At 39.6% G+C, this 17,105-nt stretch overlaps 1 protein-coding gene across 1 annotated transcript; it reads right to left on the bottom strand.

Annotated features, from left to right (window-relative positions):
- Window positions 1-3,932: 3,932 nt before the first annotated feature.
- sfrp1a (secreted frizzled-related protein 1a) lies at window positions 3,933-16,239 on the bottom strand. The gene is made up of 3 exons (XM_003448608.5): window positions 15,529-16,239; window positions 12,429-12,509; window positions 3,933-5,521 (listed from the first exon to the last, which is right to left on the bottom strand). Exons 1-3 carry the CDS (start codon window positions 16,031-16,033, stop codon window positions 5,196-5,198), a joined length of 912 nt encoding a protein of 303 aa, XP_003448656.1. The 5' UTR covers window positions 16,034-16,239; the 3' UTR covers window positions 3,933-5,195.
- Window positions 16,240-17,105: the final 866 nt, after the last annotated feature.

Here is a 17,105-nt window from a genome sequence, read left to right as displayed (position 1 = left end):
AGTGCTCCCAAAAGAGCACGGCCATGTTGACGCTGGCACTACGTTTTATCCATAGACTTGTAATTGCTCACATCTTCACCCAAGTCCACAGGCAAAGAGGATAAGCCTCTCTGAGAGGTTTCTGAAGAGGAAGAATTTTAACTGCTTGCTGAAAGCTATGATTTAACATTAGAGTGAATCTAAAATCCAGCACAACTGCAAGTATAGTATTGTCTTTATTTACAGTGTAACCAAAGCCTAATTTGATTTAAATCTACACATGTCAAACTCTGGAAACATACTTACCAATCAGTCCAGTGCAAATAGCTCTTCATGTTTCTCAGTGAGGAATAAGAATCATTCATGGCAGGAGTCATTTAAGGGATCAGATCCAGGACTGCAAGAATATAGTTACTGGAACAGCAAACCTACAGTGACATCATCCTCTTAAAACTAATGGCTATTATTCAAAAACATATGGCCGCTGGCCACGTGTGTAGTCTCCCTCTCTCTCAAACACACACACACACACACACACACACACACACACACACACGCACACCTCCCCCAGCTCCCTTGTCGACCTGCGTGAAACAGAAAACAATTGTTTCTCTGTTCTATTTTCCTTGCAGGTTGTCCACTTTTCTGCCAGGATTTCAGTGACTGTTATAGTTATATCACATGCCGCAAGCGCAGCTAGCGGGAGGCAAACAGCCTGAGGTGTAACCAGAAGATTGATGTGAATAGTCTGCCAATTTGACTGCAGTCCCAGAATTCCAGAGGAACCTGGTCTGCAGTGCTGTGTGCAGACTCATCCCGCCTGAATTCTGCAGACAAGCCAGAGACATTAGAGGTTATAGCTCTGTAGCTCAGGGTCAACAAGGGAGCCAAAACACCACTTCTGCATTTAAATAACTGGAAATTTATACACTCTCACACACTGAAGTTTCGGGAATGCCAATGTTGTCTTTAAATTGTAAAACTTCAGTCCAAACTGTGTTAAAGAGGATATATTTCTTATTTGTAGCTATAGGAAATCATTTTAATGTTACATCTAAAAATGATTTGTATTCATGTTCTAGCTTCATGACACCGCACATAACGGCTGAGTGAAATGCCAACACAAAATCGTCCAAAATGTCCCTTTTAAGTTGCTGGCTACTGACGGTGGATCATAAAACAGAGTATATAGCTATACCTTTAAATACAAAGGATGGTTTTATAGCAGGTGGGGGGAAGTGGCAGCAGCTGTGAAGGCACAAACATGGATTAAGAACAGAGAAGGGCCTCACTTTTTAAAACCTCCAGGCTCAGGGATCCATAAAATGAAACATTTGGACCTGGTGAAAGAAAAAAAACATGTTACGATAGCTTATTTGCTGCCAAATATTTAAGCTATAAGTCTTAATAGCACTTTATTGTTTCCTCCTGTTAATGTGAGGATGTGGAGTTGCATCTTAAACAGACAGTGGTGCCCAAGAGTTCTCCAGATGTTTCTTTAAATCACAGAGGAGAGGAAGACTGGAGCCTCTTCTGCTATGCGGTTGTTCGAAATAACATCCATCTTGACCTCTGTCTCAGGTGAAGCATATTTTCAAAAGGACTGGGTGCGCAAACTTTAAACTATACACAACTGTATAGAAAATGTCTCAGTACAACAAAGTTTTCAGTTTTTGCCCAACTTAAAATGATTTTTCTATAGTTAGAAATCACACAATTTTTTTCCCAATGTGCAGTGGAAATTAAAAGCAAATTATTTACACAGCCTGCATCCAAGAATATAGCCCCCCAACCCACCCTCCACCCAACTGGTGATGGCACATGGTTCTACCAGGGGTTTTTTCTTGTTAAAGAGGAGTTCTTCCTTCCCACGGTTGCCAAACGCTTGATCATAAAGGATCATCTGATACCTGGGGTTCTGCTGTTGTGAAAGAGCACTATATAATTAAGCCCAAACCAAATTTGCTAAGGTATTTCCACAAGATCTGATGCACACAGTGTCTAACCGTAAGCTCTCAATCCAGTTGTCAACTTGGTGACTGAAATCAAGTGTGCGGTATTAATACTGGAGGGATAAATAAATACAGTGCCTGACTGTGACGTGGAACAAATCAAAATAATACTTCATCAGCTTTGTCAATTTGAGGTTTTCAGTAAAAGGATGAATCCAACAGGATATTTTTTGCAGATCATCTCTTAATAGGACAAAGCTGGATTTTGGCCCCTAGTTTTCTGGAGCTCTTTTGAAGGCAGCTGAAGTAATGATTAGAAAGCAAAGTCAACATCTGAGATATATTTTCCACTACCAAAGCCATTACTGAAACCAGATGGGCAAGACACTGGTCCGTTTGATACCGCCTTGTTTTTAACAGGCGTTTTTATTAACAGAATGGTTTCATGTTTTGCAGTTTATGCATGTTGTACTGACACGATGAATTTCAATCCTGAAAAGCATTTATATTAAAATATTTATCAATGGGCTGCTGAGATCTACTGCTTGTCTTGTTAAAGGGGCAGCTTCTGTGAATCTTGCATTAGAAAGTCATAGCTGTTCAACTACAGACACTTGATTAGACAGTGCTGCCCTTTGGTTAAGAAAGCATTACAGTTCACCATCAACATGAGCTTTTAATGATGCATAACTCGGGACTGGCATTTACACTCAACATACCAACACACCAACAGCCCATGAAACCACAATAAACCTGGATTCAAAGCCACCCAGACAAAAGTTTAACATCACTGGAGAAGTGGTGGGAGTAAAAACATGCATGCGTCAGAGATCCTCCGGCATGGAGATCTGGCAACGCGATGCTTTATCTTTCCATAAAGCATGCAAATGTTAGTTTGCCACGGCCCTGTTTGACATGTCAAGGCAGAAGCCAGTTGTTCTGGCAGTGTCACACATCATGTACAAAGACCAAAATAACATCTTACATAAAGATATGAGACTGTTGTGTATCTGCAAGAAAGTTTTAAAAACAAGTGTTTACATGTAGTAAAGATATAGCTTTGGGAAAGTAATTTCTTTTCCAATATCTTAGTTTTCACTCAGACTTTGGTTATATTTATTTACACTTCATTTAGTGGTATGACTGACAGTGTTCTATTTAGGTATTATATAAAAGCATTTTGCAATGTATGAAGCTGTCACTGGGACAAAAACAAGACTGTCTACTTTGCCCCAGCAGGTTCGTTATTCATCAGTTACTGTATCATAATTGGATTACCTAAATAACTGAAACTAGAAGGCTGTAACACAGTAATTTTACACATACTTCCCATGCGAGAGGTGCTTTAAGCAAGAATTACAACATCTTTGAGTCCGTGAAATTTCATTTGATAGCAAATATGGCTCTACTGTCTCCACTGCCCGTCTGTCATATTCTCTCATTTTTTTTAGGATTGTAACTCACTTAACAAATTCACTATAGAGGCTGTGCATGATGTCATGTGCACATTGCTTGAGAGTTGGCTGACATATTACATATATTACAGCTTCTGGTCATTTGGGAAAAAAAAAAAATCTGTATTTCCCAACTGGCTGGTTACTGGCTGCTGATTGTTGCTAGGTGCTGCACCTGAAAGCTTTTCATGATTGCCTTAGTCACCTCTAGTTTGCATGATAGACGGCAACTTTTCTGTAAGAAGAAAGAAAATCTATGTGAAAATACATAAAAACAAAGGTTACCTGTTAATTTCACTTGATCACTACTTAGCCAACTTGAGTGGGGTGGCAATGCAATTTAAATAATGTTTCTTGAGAGACTCAAATTTTGTACAAATTTAACCTAAATCTTTCACTGGATGATAAGACTGGATGAATGTCAGCATTCATATTTTATTAACAATGTGAAACCAAGAATTTCAATTCTAAAGATATTTTACTGAACCAAGTTTTGGTCCAACCACCAGAAAGAAAATGAATGACAAAAAACAATCAAGAAAATATTCTTGGCAACACATTTTTTTTTTTTATACATTTATGTAAAATTTGTATATACATTTAATAGGCAACAATGTACTGCTGACATTCAAATTTGCAATAGAGTACTGAAAATGAAACACATGAGCAGAACAAACGAGAAAAACAGAATTGCCAATACTTGATAAGTTTTGCAAAACTGTACGACTACAAGGCGTATTCCATGACCAAAGAATAATGAATACTGCAGACTGAACGTATACCGACATAAAAAGAAATATTTAAAAAAGGCAAAATCAAGTAATCTGCCACCCAGGCTTACAAATTACTCTGTGATTGGTGTTGTTAATGCTTCTCTTATGGTTTTCAAACAACAAACAATGTTTAATGATGAAATGAATGAGTTTCAGAGAAATGTTTGCAACTGCCGATAGCGCAGTCTTCAGTTAGACAGAATAATCATGGCAGCATATTCAGACTTCTGTCAATAAGTTATTCTACAACAAACCTTTATTGGCTTTTAAAGTTTAAAATACACTGATTTTAAGAGTTTCTTTATGATCAGAAAGAGCCATTTTATAAAAGGCTGTTGGATACATTTAAAACAGTTAGCCAGCAGATTGTTAGCCTACATTAATACAAAGCCTTAAAGTAAAAGGGAACAGCTAGCTTGACTCTACCCCTGTTTAAAATAATACATTTTATTTGTAATACACAGAAAACTGAATGTAAAATGACAGTTTATGCTTTCTTTTATTAAAAGCTTTAGACAGAGACAAGCTAGCAGTTTCCTTCTTGCTAAGCTAACACTTTCTTTTTTTTTTTTCTTTTTTTTTTTCGTAAAATGGTAAGCTAACAGTTTGCTGGCTTTAGCTTCAAATTTACACAGACAGAAACACGTTCTTGGAAAGTGGTGTTAGACTTCTCCTCTAATTGCTAGCAAAAAAAAGAAGTATGTATGTTTTCCCAAAATGCACAACAAATCCACAGACCTCTTGAGAAAGCATGTGAGTGAAGTATCTATATACTGGAAATGATTTCAGCAAGGGAGGGCTTTTACTACAATGTCCTTTTAAGTTGAAGCGGGGAAAACAAAGAAAACCCAACCCTTCGATTTGTGTGTCGTCACATCTTCAACATAACACGACAGACATTCCACAGTATCGGCTATCTGCAAATGTACAAAGACATAAAGATATATTAAGAGAACAACAGAAAGCAAAGTTTGGGAATGCTTGTGCAAGTTCATATGTATGATGAGATGCGACCAGTGATGAAGGGGTAGGTCACATTATTTGAAAACATTCTCAAATACGGGACATTTGTAGGTCTTCATTTTCTTGATGGCATTTTTGAACTCTCTGCTGGACTTGTTCCACTTGTGGATGCCTGTGAGGAGGTACTGCTTATCAACCTTGCGCCCCATGATTAGATACTGGTTTCCCAAGTTGTCCAGCTGCTGGCAGGGGCAGTCAGCACCATTCTTCAAGTACAACACTAACTTCTTTGTGTCCTTCTTCTTCAGGTTTCCCGGTTTCAGCATCTTCTTCTTCTTCTGCAGGATCACCTTACGGTCTGTGTTTTCTCGCTTTACCTCCTTGATCTTGGCCTTTAAAGCTGTGGGTGGAGGAACAACAGAAAGATGAGTTTACTCTAAAATGTGAATGTCATTTTGAACTCAACGTGTTGTACAGTGCTGCGTCTGACAGCTCCTGGTAGTGTAGCGGACTAGGTCATGGGGTGGCTGTAGCTCAGGAGGTAGAGCAGGTTACCTACTGATCGGAAGGTTTGTGGTTCGATCCTTGGCTCCTCCAGTCTGCATGTCAAGTATCCTTGGGCAAGATACTAACCCCAAGTTGCTCTCCGATGCATCCATCGGAGTATGAATGTAGTTTAGAAAAAGCACTAATTACAGATAAAGTGCTTGTGTGATTGGGTGAATGTGGCATGTTGTATAGAGCGCTTTGAGTACTCCGGGAGAGAAGAAAAGCGCCATATAAGAATCAGTCCATTTAGTAAAATTAATCATCGTGAAGGATATTAGGCAGGTCAGTCTCCCGTGATCAGATATAAGGAAGTACATTACCACACTCTCAACATTGCCAAAGCAGCAATGTTTATTTTAGTAGTAGCACTTATAACATACTTGCTAAGTAAAATTGGTCTATGTACATCACGGGCCCATGTACACCTTATTCAAATCAACTATTGAACAGCGTGGCTCAGGTCAACAGTATTGCACAATAACATGGATTAATGACGAATAGCTAGCACAGGCCAAGATACCGCCTTATACAATTTGCTGTTTACTCAGGTTTGATCAAACATTGGATCATCATTTATTAATAATACATAAGTAATTTAATTAACATAGACTTAAACTCATTTTCCCACAAACAGTGCATTGTTGCAAATCCTGTTCATGCAAAAGAACTTATCCATGATCCTCTTAATTCTGGGGTTTAGCCTAATACTAATAAATAATGCGGTATGTTTTTTCAGTGACTTCTGATGTTCAAAGACCAAATCCAATTATGGACAAAACCACTTAATTTTTCTGCTTTTCACTACATAAAACAAACAAACAAAGCACAAATAAATTCTCAGGAATACTGCGCTGGGCTTCCAGCTAGTCAATGGCGAACAACATAGGGTTAGGCTACATTTTAGCCACATGGTGAACAACCAATGTTTCAGAAACTAGATGTTCCCTTAAAATCCAGTCTCTTACCTGCACATCACAAACACATCACTAGTGACCTGGCGGATGTTACAACGTTAAGGTGTAAATATAGACAGAGCATATATCTTTATCACAATTAGCAATGCAATATAATTTTTTTTTTCCCCCCTCCTTCATTTAAGACCAAGGATGTTTTTCAGATTGACCAAAATACCCCTGATCTTTCACTAAACTCTATTTAACCTTCTAATCTCTAAGTTTCCTCTGAAACAGAGCACGAGTTAGACTTTGGTGGTCCAAATTTCCATAACCCCACACACACACATTATGACCTGTCACATAGTATAATCTAGGTGCGTTATGTCTGATTTAACTGACACTTGTGTCAGGATAAATCACGAGTCAAACTGGGAATAAAGCCTTGTGACCTTCAGTAGCGGAACAGCCTGACCAAGCATTTCCACACTCTAGTAAGAAGAGAACAAACTTAGGCTTCAATCTAATTTTCTCCATGATTTTAAACATCAGATCACTTGCTTTTTTACAGAATTGTAGTAGACAGAAAAACCTGTACTGGATCCTTGCTCTCCAGTTGCACTCATATTGCTAATTGCTAATTAAAGTGTTGGAAAAAAAAAAAAAAAAAAAAAAAAAAAAAAAAAAAGCCTCCCCCTGTATTAAGAGTGCACATGGTACGGATTAAGACTTATCCCCCGTCAAACAGTCTCTGTGAGGGGGCTTAGTGTTCAGAGAAGTCAAAATGGGCAGCGGTCATAATTAGTGTGTAATAAAAGAAAAGGTCTGGCCCACCACTGAAAGGACTTCGTCTTGATAAATCCTCAAACCTCGATAATCCTTTGACGCCCTGAACTTTCTTTGCACCTCGCGTTGTTTGAGGGCTTAATCTCTTCTGCAGCAGAATACAATAAGACGTTCAAATCATCAAATAACTGACAACAGTGTTTCTTTTCTCATGCTCAGTGAAATTGGCCTTGTTTGCGTTTCTTCCTACATTAGTTTTTAAAATATTTTCAATTTTTAAAGTTACTAAACAAAAAAATAAATTCATGTTATACAGTGAGCAAAAGAAAGAAAAGAAAAGAGAAGATAGCCTTTCTGTGAGAAAGCATTTCTCAAATCTGCCCCACTTAATTCCTATCTCATAACCCATAACATTAGCATATTAACTGTAAAACTGCCAGGTATGAATATGTTCACGCTGACGTGACCGTGTTTTCAGAAGCTCTTCCTGGATCAGAAGATCAAACAATGCTCTTACATGCATTTTGGCCTTACAGTTTTCCTGTGACAAGGTTTTTATTTGAGTAAGACTTTTGGGTAAAAATCCACTGTCAATTAGTTGGATGTTAAGAGATTAAAGTTATCGTCACTAATTATATTCCTACTCCAGTGGCAAGGTAGTAACCCACCAGTTTTACAGTGTAAAAAAACCAAAAAGGTCAGAAGTAGTACACATATGCAAACTTATAACAACGGTTTTCATTTTTAGGAGTCAAAAATAGACGATTCTTTACCAAAAATGGTAAAGTCTACAGTGGAATCAAATATATGTGCATGCCGCACCTTTGTTACAGTACAAAAGTTAAAAAGAAGATACACTGTCACTGATTTGGATGCTTTTACGCATGCCAGCACACTAAAATAAAATGACTTCTATTGTGAGATTTCTTTTTCTGATGTTGTCCCTGAAACCTGACTCGATTACCTCTGCTGGGTCAGATGTATTAATGGGATCCTTAAGTGCCCAACCTGTCATAAACCCAGCAGGAGGGTGTGCAGTGCTCCTCATTCACAATAATAGCAAGTGGTCCAAGCTAGACTGAACAGTCATCCAGCACAGGAATGCCCTGTTGTTTATCACATCAGCAAAGGGAGGGAGCAATTCGGAAAAGGACAAAGTGAACTGTTGGAAGCCGAGGAGAGATTTAATTGAAGGGCTTCTGGAGGTTTTGGGACAATGAGGTACCATAAAACCTTAAGCACGGAGAAATACTGCAGTGGGAAGAAAAAGCTGATGTTGGGATGATGTTTGAAATCATTTACAGCTGAGTGCGGCAAATAGGATGTGTGTGCATAAATATATGCCCAACAGCTATATTAATCATGAGGATTTCAGGGAAATAAGCGATATTTGGTCCTCACCAGGGAAACCTGTTACTCGTTCTACCAACTCTGATGCATTAGCTCAACAACACGCGACCTACAGCCATCCTTCCTCCTGCCAGAAAAACTCCACATCCAAAGGCCACAAGTCAAAAGTTTCACCACAGAATTCTCCGCTTTTATCAAACCGCATGGAAAAAATCAAACATGCTCAATTTAAATGCTGGGAAGCACTGCAGTGCAATGCAAAATGATAGAGACTATTATTGGCCTCTTTCATTTTACAGCTTCAAGTAAATGAGATGGACAAAAATTCTAATTCACTGCTAGGTTGAGTTTTTTTTTTTTTTTTTTTTTTTTTTTAATGAATACATGATTGGTCGACACAGATTAACAAAGGCTTCAGTCTCTGGTTCATCCCTCGAGCCCCTCTATGGTTTTCCATCCCTGTGTTTCACTGAGAAAAGCAAAGAAATCCATCACATCTATTTTTGCAGTCTTCTCCAAACAAAACAGGCTTGGATTTAAGACGCTGCCTTGTTAAAAGTTTACTGTCCAAATATTTTTTTGAAAATCAAGAAAGATATCGGGATGACCATGTGGGATAAAACACATAATGATTAAAGCGTGGGATATTTCCATCTGCACATTTTCCTTTTTGCTCAAGACAAGGCATTAACTCATGTTTAGCTTCTGCTGTTTAGCTGCTGTTGGATGTATTTATAGTATTTCTCTCCAGACCAAAACTGAATTCCGTCGGTCTGCTGGAAAAAAAAAAAAAAAAAAAAAAATTAACAAACAAATCTTTGGCAAGCTGCAGCGCTGTGTCGTGTCAGGCTACGCATTAGTCGTTTACCCGCCATGATCGAGCCATACTGAAGCAATAGAGAAGTTTGTTGCATTCCAGTCTACGTCTCTCCCTCGCAGGGTCAACACAAGCAACAACGTCTCATCCTCAGCCTGACACTAAATCTGTCTGTGTATCCTCATATGTCAGCTGGTTAGGCGACTTATGACAAGCAAGCAAAACAACATCTGTCTTCATCCAAGATGAAACAAGCCAATAATGCAGCCCGCTCCTCTTGGCAAACCGGGACGCAGACTCAAAGGGGCGAGTCCCATCACCGCAGCATAAACACCGATGCAATTTGTTAAACAAATGTAACTTTAAACTTTTTCTTGAGAACTGGAAGAATGCGTGTTTTCAATGTGCGTCCAGTCTATGTTTGCTTGGCCTGGCACCTGGAATTTGTCCTGCCACAAGCTTTGGTGAAAAAAAGATGAAAGTAGAACAACTTGCATCTTGTGTGCATCATGTGTGTATTATTTCTGGAAGTTCTCATGTCTGCAGTTCAATCTGTGTTTGTGTTATTAATTGAACTCAAAGCTTTCAATTTCCTTTTTTTAAGTACATATGGTTTATACTGGATTCCTCATGTAAGACCTCCAAATTTCCACAATTAAAACAAGTGCCCTCATCAGCTTAAGATCGTCCTTCCTTCCTGGTTTTTTTTTATGTTGTTTTCCATTCCAGTTGGACTGAGGATTCTCTAATGAAAAGAATGTGTGAAGCTGGCTGCAGCAGATTCTGAGCCATCTCTAATATTTCCAAATAGGCTCTGACATGTTCAGAACCCGCTTCCAAATCCCCTTCAGAATATGTCTTTAGATTTGATAATGTTCCAAAAGAACATTTCTGGTACGACCTCGGAACATGACTGTGGAGCCAAAGAATGGCCTTTCAATATCCTTCTAAAACTGATCTGCTGAAAAAGACTGCTGATCATCACCAAGCTTTTGATCTTACAACTACTCCTAAAGTAAAAAGTCGACATATTAAATGCAGAAAATGAGAAATTGTGTTGTCTTTCAGCACTTTTAATTCGATGCAGGAAACATGTTTCACAAAGTTGAGAAAAGGTCAACGAAAGACTGGAAAAGTTGTGTAATGGTAAAGAACCCTCAAGGTGGAACATGAGACACTGACTTAACTGTCAATAATAGATTCAGTTGGTGTAAGAAATAACATCCCTGAATGGGTTTCTTGAAATTCAGATGGGAAGACAGAGAGCACTTCTCCCTTAAAAAATTAGATTCATGAGAAAATAACTCCACAATTTAAAATTTTCTCAACCTAACATTGTGAAACATTTGGAGATTTCATATCTTTGGTATGCAATATGATTGAAAGATTAAAAGTATTTGGAAGTATCCCAATAAACAAGGAACAAGGCCAAAAATTGGCCTTGTTCAGTTGAATAGCCGTGAATTTTAGATCCTCGGGAACCAATGCATTTAAAACAGCAAGTTCTCTGGTAGAAATCACCACACGGGCTCATTTCTGAAAACCTTTGTAAGGAAACGCAGTCCGTCACTGTGTCAATAAATGCAAGTTGAAACTCTAGCTAGTAAATCTCTGCATTCTGTTTTCACTCGGATCTTATTCTGACCAAAAACGGTGATACCAATCAGGCTTCTGCTCACTTCATGTTTATGGAAAAAAAACATTAAAAACCCATGCACTACTAGGAATGACATTTAAGGAGCGTCCCAACTTAGTTTGAAACAGGTTTATATTTGGGAAATCACCTAACAACCTGGACTAAAATTTTAAATGCATAAAGCTAACACTAAAGTAAACACGAGCAATTTCTAACATCTGAATAAAATCCAATGCCTTGCATGTAGCAAATAGTTGTGTATATTAATTCTCATTTACCCAATAATTCTGTGTTACAATTCTCCAACAATAACCCAGCAGGGTTTCCTCCATTGTATTAAGTTGTGGCCTGTGCACTGGAGTTTTACAACTACAGCAATTAAGCTTGCTAATGGGTCTTGTTAGCCTACTCTTCCAGTTGACCATTTGTAGATTTAAAATAACAGTTTGAGAAAAAGCTGTAGATGAATAGAACGCTAAAATTCTATAAAAAAAAGGTATTAAAACAAACAGACAAATGTTGGAGAGCAAGTTTTCAGAACACCTATCACTCTTGAATGCTAACCAGGATATTAGTTGTGCTTCTGAGTGGAAATTTCTTGTTGAAAGTGATACCACATATTAAATATAATCTTTATTAGCCTATATTAGCTTAGATGTATGAACTATTTCACTCAAAGACTTTCCAGCTCAGTTAGATTTTATTACCATAGAACCAGTTCACTAGAACAGCTACCTCAGCTCTTCATATTATAAGATAAAAGTTGCAGAATATTAACACAAGTCAAACACCCAATGTCAACACAATGAGAAAAGAATTCTTATCTTTTTCCATGAAGAAATGGTATTAGGATTTAAGAATGTTTTTGGAGATGGTTTATCATTAACTTTTTTTTTCCCATTTAGGATCTGCAGAAGGTAATCTGTAACATCAGTCAGCCCAGACAACAGAACAAACATCCCACTTTACAACCGCAAAGACCTGCCACTTAAAGACTTCAATGACCCCAATTCATTAGTCACAGAACATCATGGTCCACCAGACCAGACAGGGATAGTATATCTAACCAAGAGATAAAACGTCACATTAAATTGAACTGCCAAATATGTCCAAGTACCGCCAGGACACAGTGTACTATGGGGGGGAAAAAATAAAAGTTGCACACTTTATAAAAACTTTATCTCCCATCTTCAAAGTACATAAAGTAAAGAGTTCTTTTGATTTCATGCAGTGCATCCGACTGTCTGTGTTTTGTGGGTGTTGGGACACCGCTTACCAAACTCGCTGGCACACAAGTGCTCTAGAATGGTGTCTGTTTTCATTTCGTTGTCACATGGAGGGCAGATGGGAGAGTAACCTGTGGATGAAAAAACACACACACAAAAAACAAAGAAACAAGTGGACAAGGAATCAGTGCAAATAGAAGGCAAAATGTCAAATGGAATTTATGTTGCCCGTTTGGGGACCAGGTCAGGAGTGCTCATATTCAACTTCAGTCAGTTATCCTGCAGATTTCTACACATCTTAACATCTCTGAGCATGCACAGATCCTGTTTAGTGTCAGTAGTCAGTCACCTACTCCCTTGGGTTTCGTACACTCTGATGACCTGATGTCAGTGAGGAATGTCTTAAGCTTTTATTGCCAGCTGTAACTAAGAGCTGCAGTAAACGCTCTTCTTTACTTTTTGCTACACTGAGGCAGTTTTCAAAATGGATCTGCTCAACACTCATCTATACACCTTTAAAAAAGTATTAGAAATGTGGAAGGAATAAATGGTAATGATGTTTAATTCAACCTTAAAAGAATGTTCTGAGATTCCAGAGTTTTAAAAAGGGGGCTTGAGTGTAGAGGTGTATAATAGCCAGCTCAAAGACAAAAATCCCAAAGAGCCAAAAAGTGTTTTTGCCAAAAAGTAACTCAGTTGAGGCATATCTGCGAACGTTTTACTGACACGATTTTTCAATTTTTTTGAATACCGCAAACGATCGCTTCATGCCAAACAGCTGAGCCGACCTTCCAAACAAACTTTGACCTGCATTGCGATCGCAGCATCCTTGCAGCATTAACCCCGCTGTGGGTGTCCCGCTGTGGGCCTGGATCGATCAACCAAAGGGGAAGGTAACAGCACTCTACTCTTCCAGTTGTCCATTTACATGTGTTTAACGAATGCTTGTGAAAGCGTCGCTCGGGTGTGAAGAGCTTGTGAAAACAGACAATGTTTACAGAGTCACTGGGTCCCTTTGCCTCTGTGAGCCTGGTTCAACTTTAAATCACTTATCACAGGTCCGTATGCTGTAGTATTCAAGCACTGTTAGCTGACCTCTATTAACAATCATTGACAGCTGAGAAGATTAGCTTGCCTTTGTTAATGTTTATTAACCTGAAGATCAGATACTGAGGGACTCTCCAGAAAACAAAACTCTGAGGAGCTGAGCTTCAGCCGACCTGTGGGAACAGGCTGGCTTTATTTAACCCCAGTGCTGACAAATGATAACAGGTGAAGTCTGGAGAGCGTGGAGCTCTGTGTGGTCCCCTCGTCTTACCTTGAAAAAGGAGTCTTTTTCAGAAAAACAGGCCTCCATCCATACCACTATGTCAGTCAGCAACAACCCCCTCCCCGACAAAACACACTCACAAACACGTCCCTTCTCCCTCCAAAGATACAGTGAGCTCTGTGTTATCGCAGGAAGATCCACAGTCCCTCCATTTATGGCCAACATATTCAGTGAGGGGCTTTAGATTGAAATATAAGTAGAGGCCCCACCCCTTTAACTTTATGGTTCAAGTGAATGAGGCAGTTGTAGTCCCTCCACCCCCACCCCTCGGCGTACACCTCACCTCGCCTGAGCAACCGATAGAGAACCTGGCACTGCAGCCTGGCTCTCAGCTTTATCATCCAGAGAATTGTTATTTTCTGCGATTTTTATGGGCTTCTCTGGCATTTCTCAACTTGGCTTGCAGAGGTTAGTGCTGGAAGACAGTTTTGCTGGACTAATGCTATTGCCCTCTACAACCCCATTTGCTGATGCAGCGTCTTGGGGAATCTGCACCAAAGCAGCCATTAGTGATAGATGATAGGGGTAAAAGAATGTCCTTGGGAGCTCTGTTTACAAACCGCCCTCCCGACGTCAACTTGGACGCCGATTTTCCAGATCTCCATCTTTTCATCAGATGTGCAACATTTGCCAGAGCATAGGGATTAAATATATTCAGGTATTCACATTTTTTTTTTCTCCAACCTTTTTTTTTTCTTTGTTTTTTTGCTGCTTGACTTCCTCCCAGCATTGTCCTTCAGCTCAGTGAACACCTTGAAATAAATGACTAACATCTGTTTGAGCTTTTGCAATATTACAACATCACTCGTTGTCAATAGCAAGCAACTTCACCTGCACATTAAAGCCAGGAGATTATAGAGTGAAAAGGAAAACATAAACGTGATAGACTTTCTTTAAAAACATGAGGGGTGGTGGGGTGTTAAAACGGGATCAAATCCAGGTTTTCACAGCTGAATTTGCTCCCCCAAAAGGTCGCATTTGCTTTGTTTGTGCTCGGATTTGCATCTGCAAACACACTTTTCACCCCTGAAACAACAGTCACATGCCCATTTAACTGCACGGGTGTCGTCTTTTACACGGTGGCAAAAGTGCTGGCTGTTTGTTTTCTAAGTGAGCTAGTTAGTCAGGGTTAGGTAGTTAATACTGTATTAAGAAATTGGAACTGATTCAAAGAATGAATAATTTATTCATCAAGGTACACTTCAAAATATCTCGTTTTCAACTTGTTCCTTATGAGAGAACTTGGAGATTTTTTCTGTCACTGGAATTTTAAGGGAATACCTTTAAAAAAAATAAATATAAATCCCTCACCTGCACTCTTTATCTAAACATGTTTTGGAATTAACATATTATCCATCCATTCTCTTCCAATATCTAAATAAATAAATAAATATATGCTTTGAACTTCAAATTGAAGCTTGACTTCAAATTTTGACATTTACATTTAGCCTTGAGAAATTTAGTTCATTTAACAAAATGAATACATTTACAGGTTTGTTTTGTTTGTTTGTTTGTTGTTGGGGGGTTTTTTTGGGGGGGGGGGGGGGGGGGGGGGCTGGCCTCAGTTTTGTCACATTTTGATTACAGCCCTGGGATTTAGTACTTTGTGTCATTTCTACCAATGTTCTCTCATTTTACGACTGGTGTCAAGTCATTTTGTGATTAATTCAAAAAATAAAAATAAATAAAAATAAGCATTATACAGACAACATGTTAATAAACCCTTTAAGTGGAAGGTTTAGTGTGTGTGTGTGTGTGTGTGTGTGTGTGTGTGTGTGTGTGTGTGTTTGACCTTTTGAAGTTGCTGTTAGGTGAGTTACCTGTGGGTTTTGTAACCTCTGTGGCGTTGGGCGTCGTCATGGCAATGCACACTTCACCTTCGGGAAACTTGTCACAGGTGAGCATCTCCGGCCAGGGGAAGCCGAAGGCCTCCATGATGGGGGCGCAGCCGTCCCTCACGGCCTCGCACATCCAGCGGCACGGGTAGATGGGCCGCTCCAGGCACACGGGAGCAAAGAGCGAGCACAGGAAGACCTGCGTGTCCGGGTGGCAGTTCTTGTGCACCAGAGGCACCCAGCTGCTGGCCTGCTGCTTCACCTCGGCCATGGTTTCGTGCTCCAGCAGGTTGGGCAGCATCATCCGGTTGTAGCCCACGTTGTGACAGAGCCGCAGGTCGTCCGGAATGTCCACGCACTGGGGCGACTTGCCGTAGACGGGCGTATTCCAGGCCAAGTACTCGTACTCTGACGCCCTGCACCCTGACAGGAGTGCCACCGTCACCAGCAGCCGGATCATCCTGCAGAAGCACTCACAAGTAGAGCTCATGATGTGTCTTTGCAGCCACTGAATGATTGCTAATCGGAGTGCGAGGCAACACTCAGTTCATGAAGAAACGCACAGCGAGAGCGACGCAGGAAAAACGCGCTCTGCAATAAGTCCACTGTCTCCTCTGGCTGTAGTCCCGCTGCTGGGCTGCGTGCGGCTCCTGCGAGAGTTTGGGGAGGTAATGCGCTGAGACTGTGCCGAGCTCGGAAACAAGAGGGGGTTGTAAAGTGCGCTCTGACCAATCGGAGCGCGTCTGCGCCTTTTGGCACTCGGCTGTCAGTCAAAGCGCTTAATTACTGCGTGTGTAAAAACTCTCCGGGAGACTCCCCAGCGTTCCCTTTGCGCTTCCTTTGTCGATAGAAAATAACAACAACAATAATAATAAATATATTTGGATATGTGCGCATAAACTGGGAATACTTTCAGACTGACTGGGGTGTAGGAATAAGCTCGATTAGAAGTTGCACAGCTTTAAAGTGTGACACTGCTAACTTCACGGCTTTATTTTATGCCTGTAACAAGAACGTGGTGCAGGGAACAACATGAGCCCCTCGCCTCCCCGAATGTGAGGAAATACTGATTTGATTCATATTAAATAAAGAAGCTCTATAAGCTTGTTGCCATCAGCTGTTACTGTACAGAGGCCTGAAACAGCCTAAACGCAGAAACAACTCCAAATGCATTTCCTTTCTTTTATTTTCATCTATTGTTATTTTCCTTTCATTTTTACACCTGTACATATTTACTTATCCATTATTGTTTTTTATTAACTCATTTATTCTTTTGGCAATTTATGTTCTTCCATATAATAGAGCACAAACCCAGATCGTCTCCTAAAGCATATCCACTGTAATGCCTGCCAGCTGCACTCATTATTTGGTTCAGAAAATATGATAGACAAATAAAAAATCGACTTTTATAACTTTATTGAAGAAACATGACAGTTTTGGGTGTCATCTTTGACTCAGCAAAAAATAACACTAAAAGCTTTTATCACTTTATTTCCTTGAAGGTTAAAGTTTCTTTGAGGATTTTGAATTTAAGAGTCTGAGCCAAGACTTAGTGAGTAATA

Source organism: Oreochromis niloticus, linkage group LG12 (assembly GCF_001858045.2).
Source record: "Oreochromis niloticus isolate F11D_XX linkage group LG12, O_niloticus_UMD_NMBU, whole genome shotgun sequence".
NCBI lineage: Eukaryota > Metazoa > Chordata > Actinopteri > Cichliformes > Cichlidae > Oreochromis > Oreochromis niloticus.
Note: the sequence above shows the minus strand (reverse complement) of the source record. Positions and strands in the feature narration are given on the sequence as shown.

Coding starts and splice junctions, on each gene's coding strand:
- sfrp1a (XM_003448608.5), bottom strand. CDS start 16,033: ATGAGCTCTACTTGTGAGTGCTTCTGCAGGATGATCCGGCTGCTGGTG. Junction 12,510..15,528: donor AGAGGTTACAAAACCCACAG/GTAACTCACCTA, acceptor TTTCATCCACAG/GTTACTCTCCCATCTGCCCT. Junction 5,522..12,428: donor CTTGTGTGCCAGCGAGTTTG/GTAAGCGGTGTC, acceptor CTCCACCCACAG/CTTTAAAGGCCAAGATCAAG.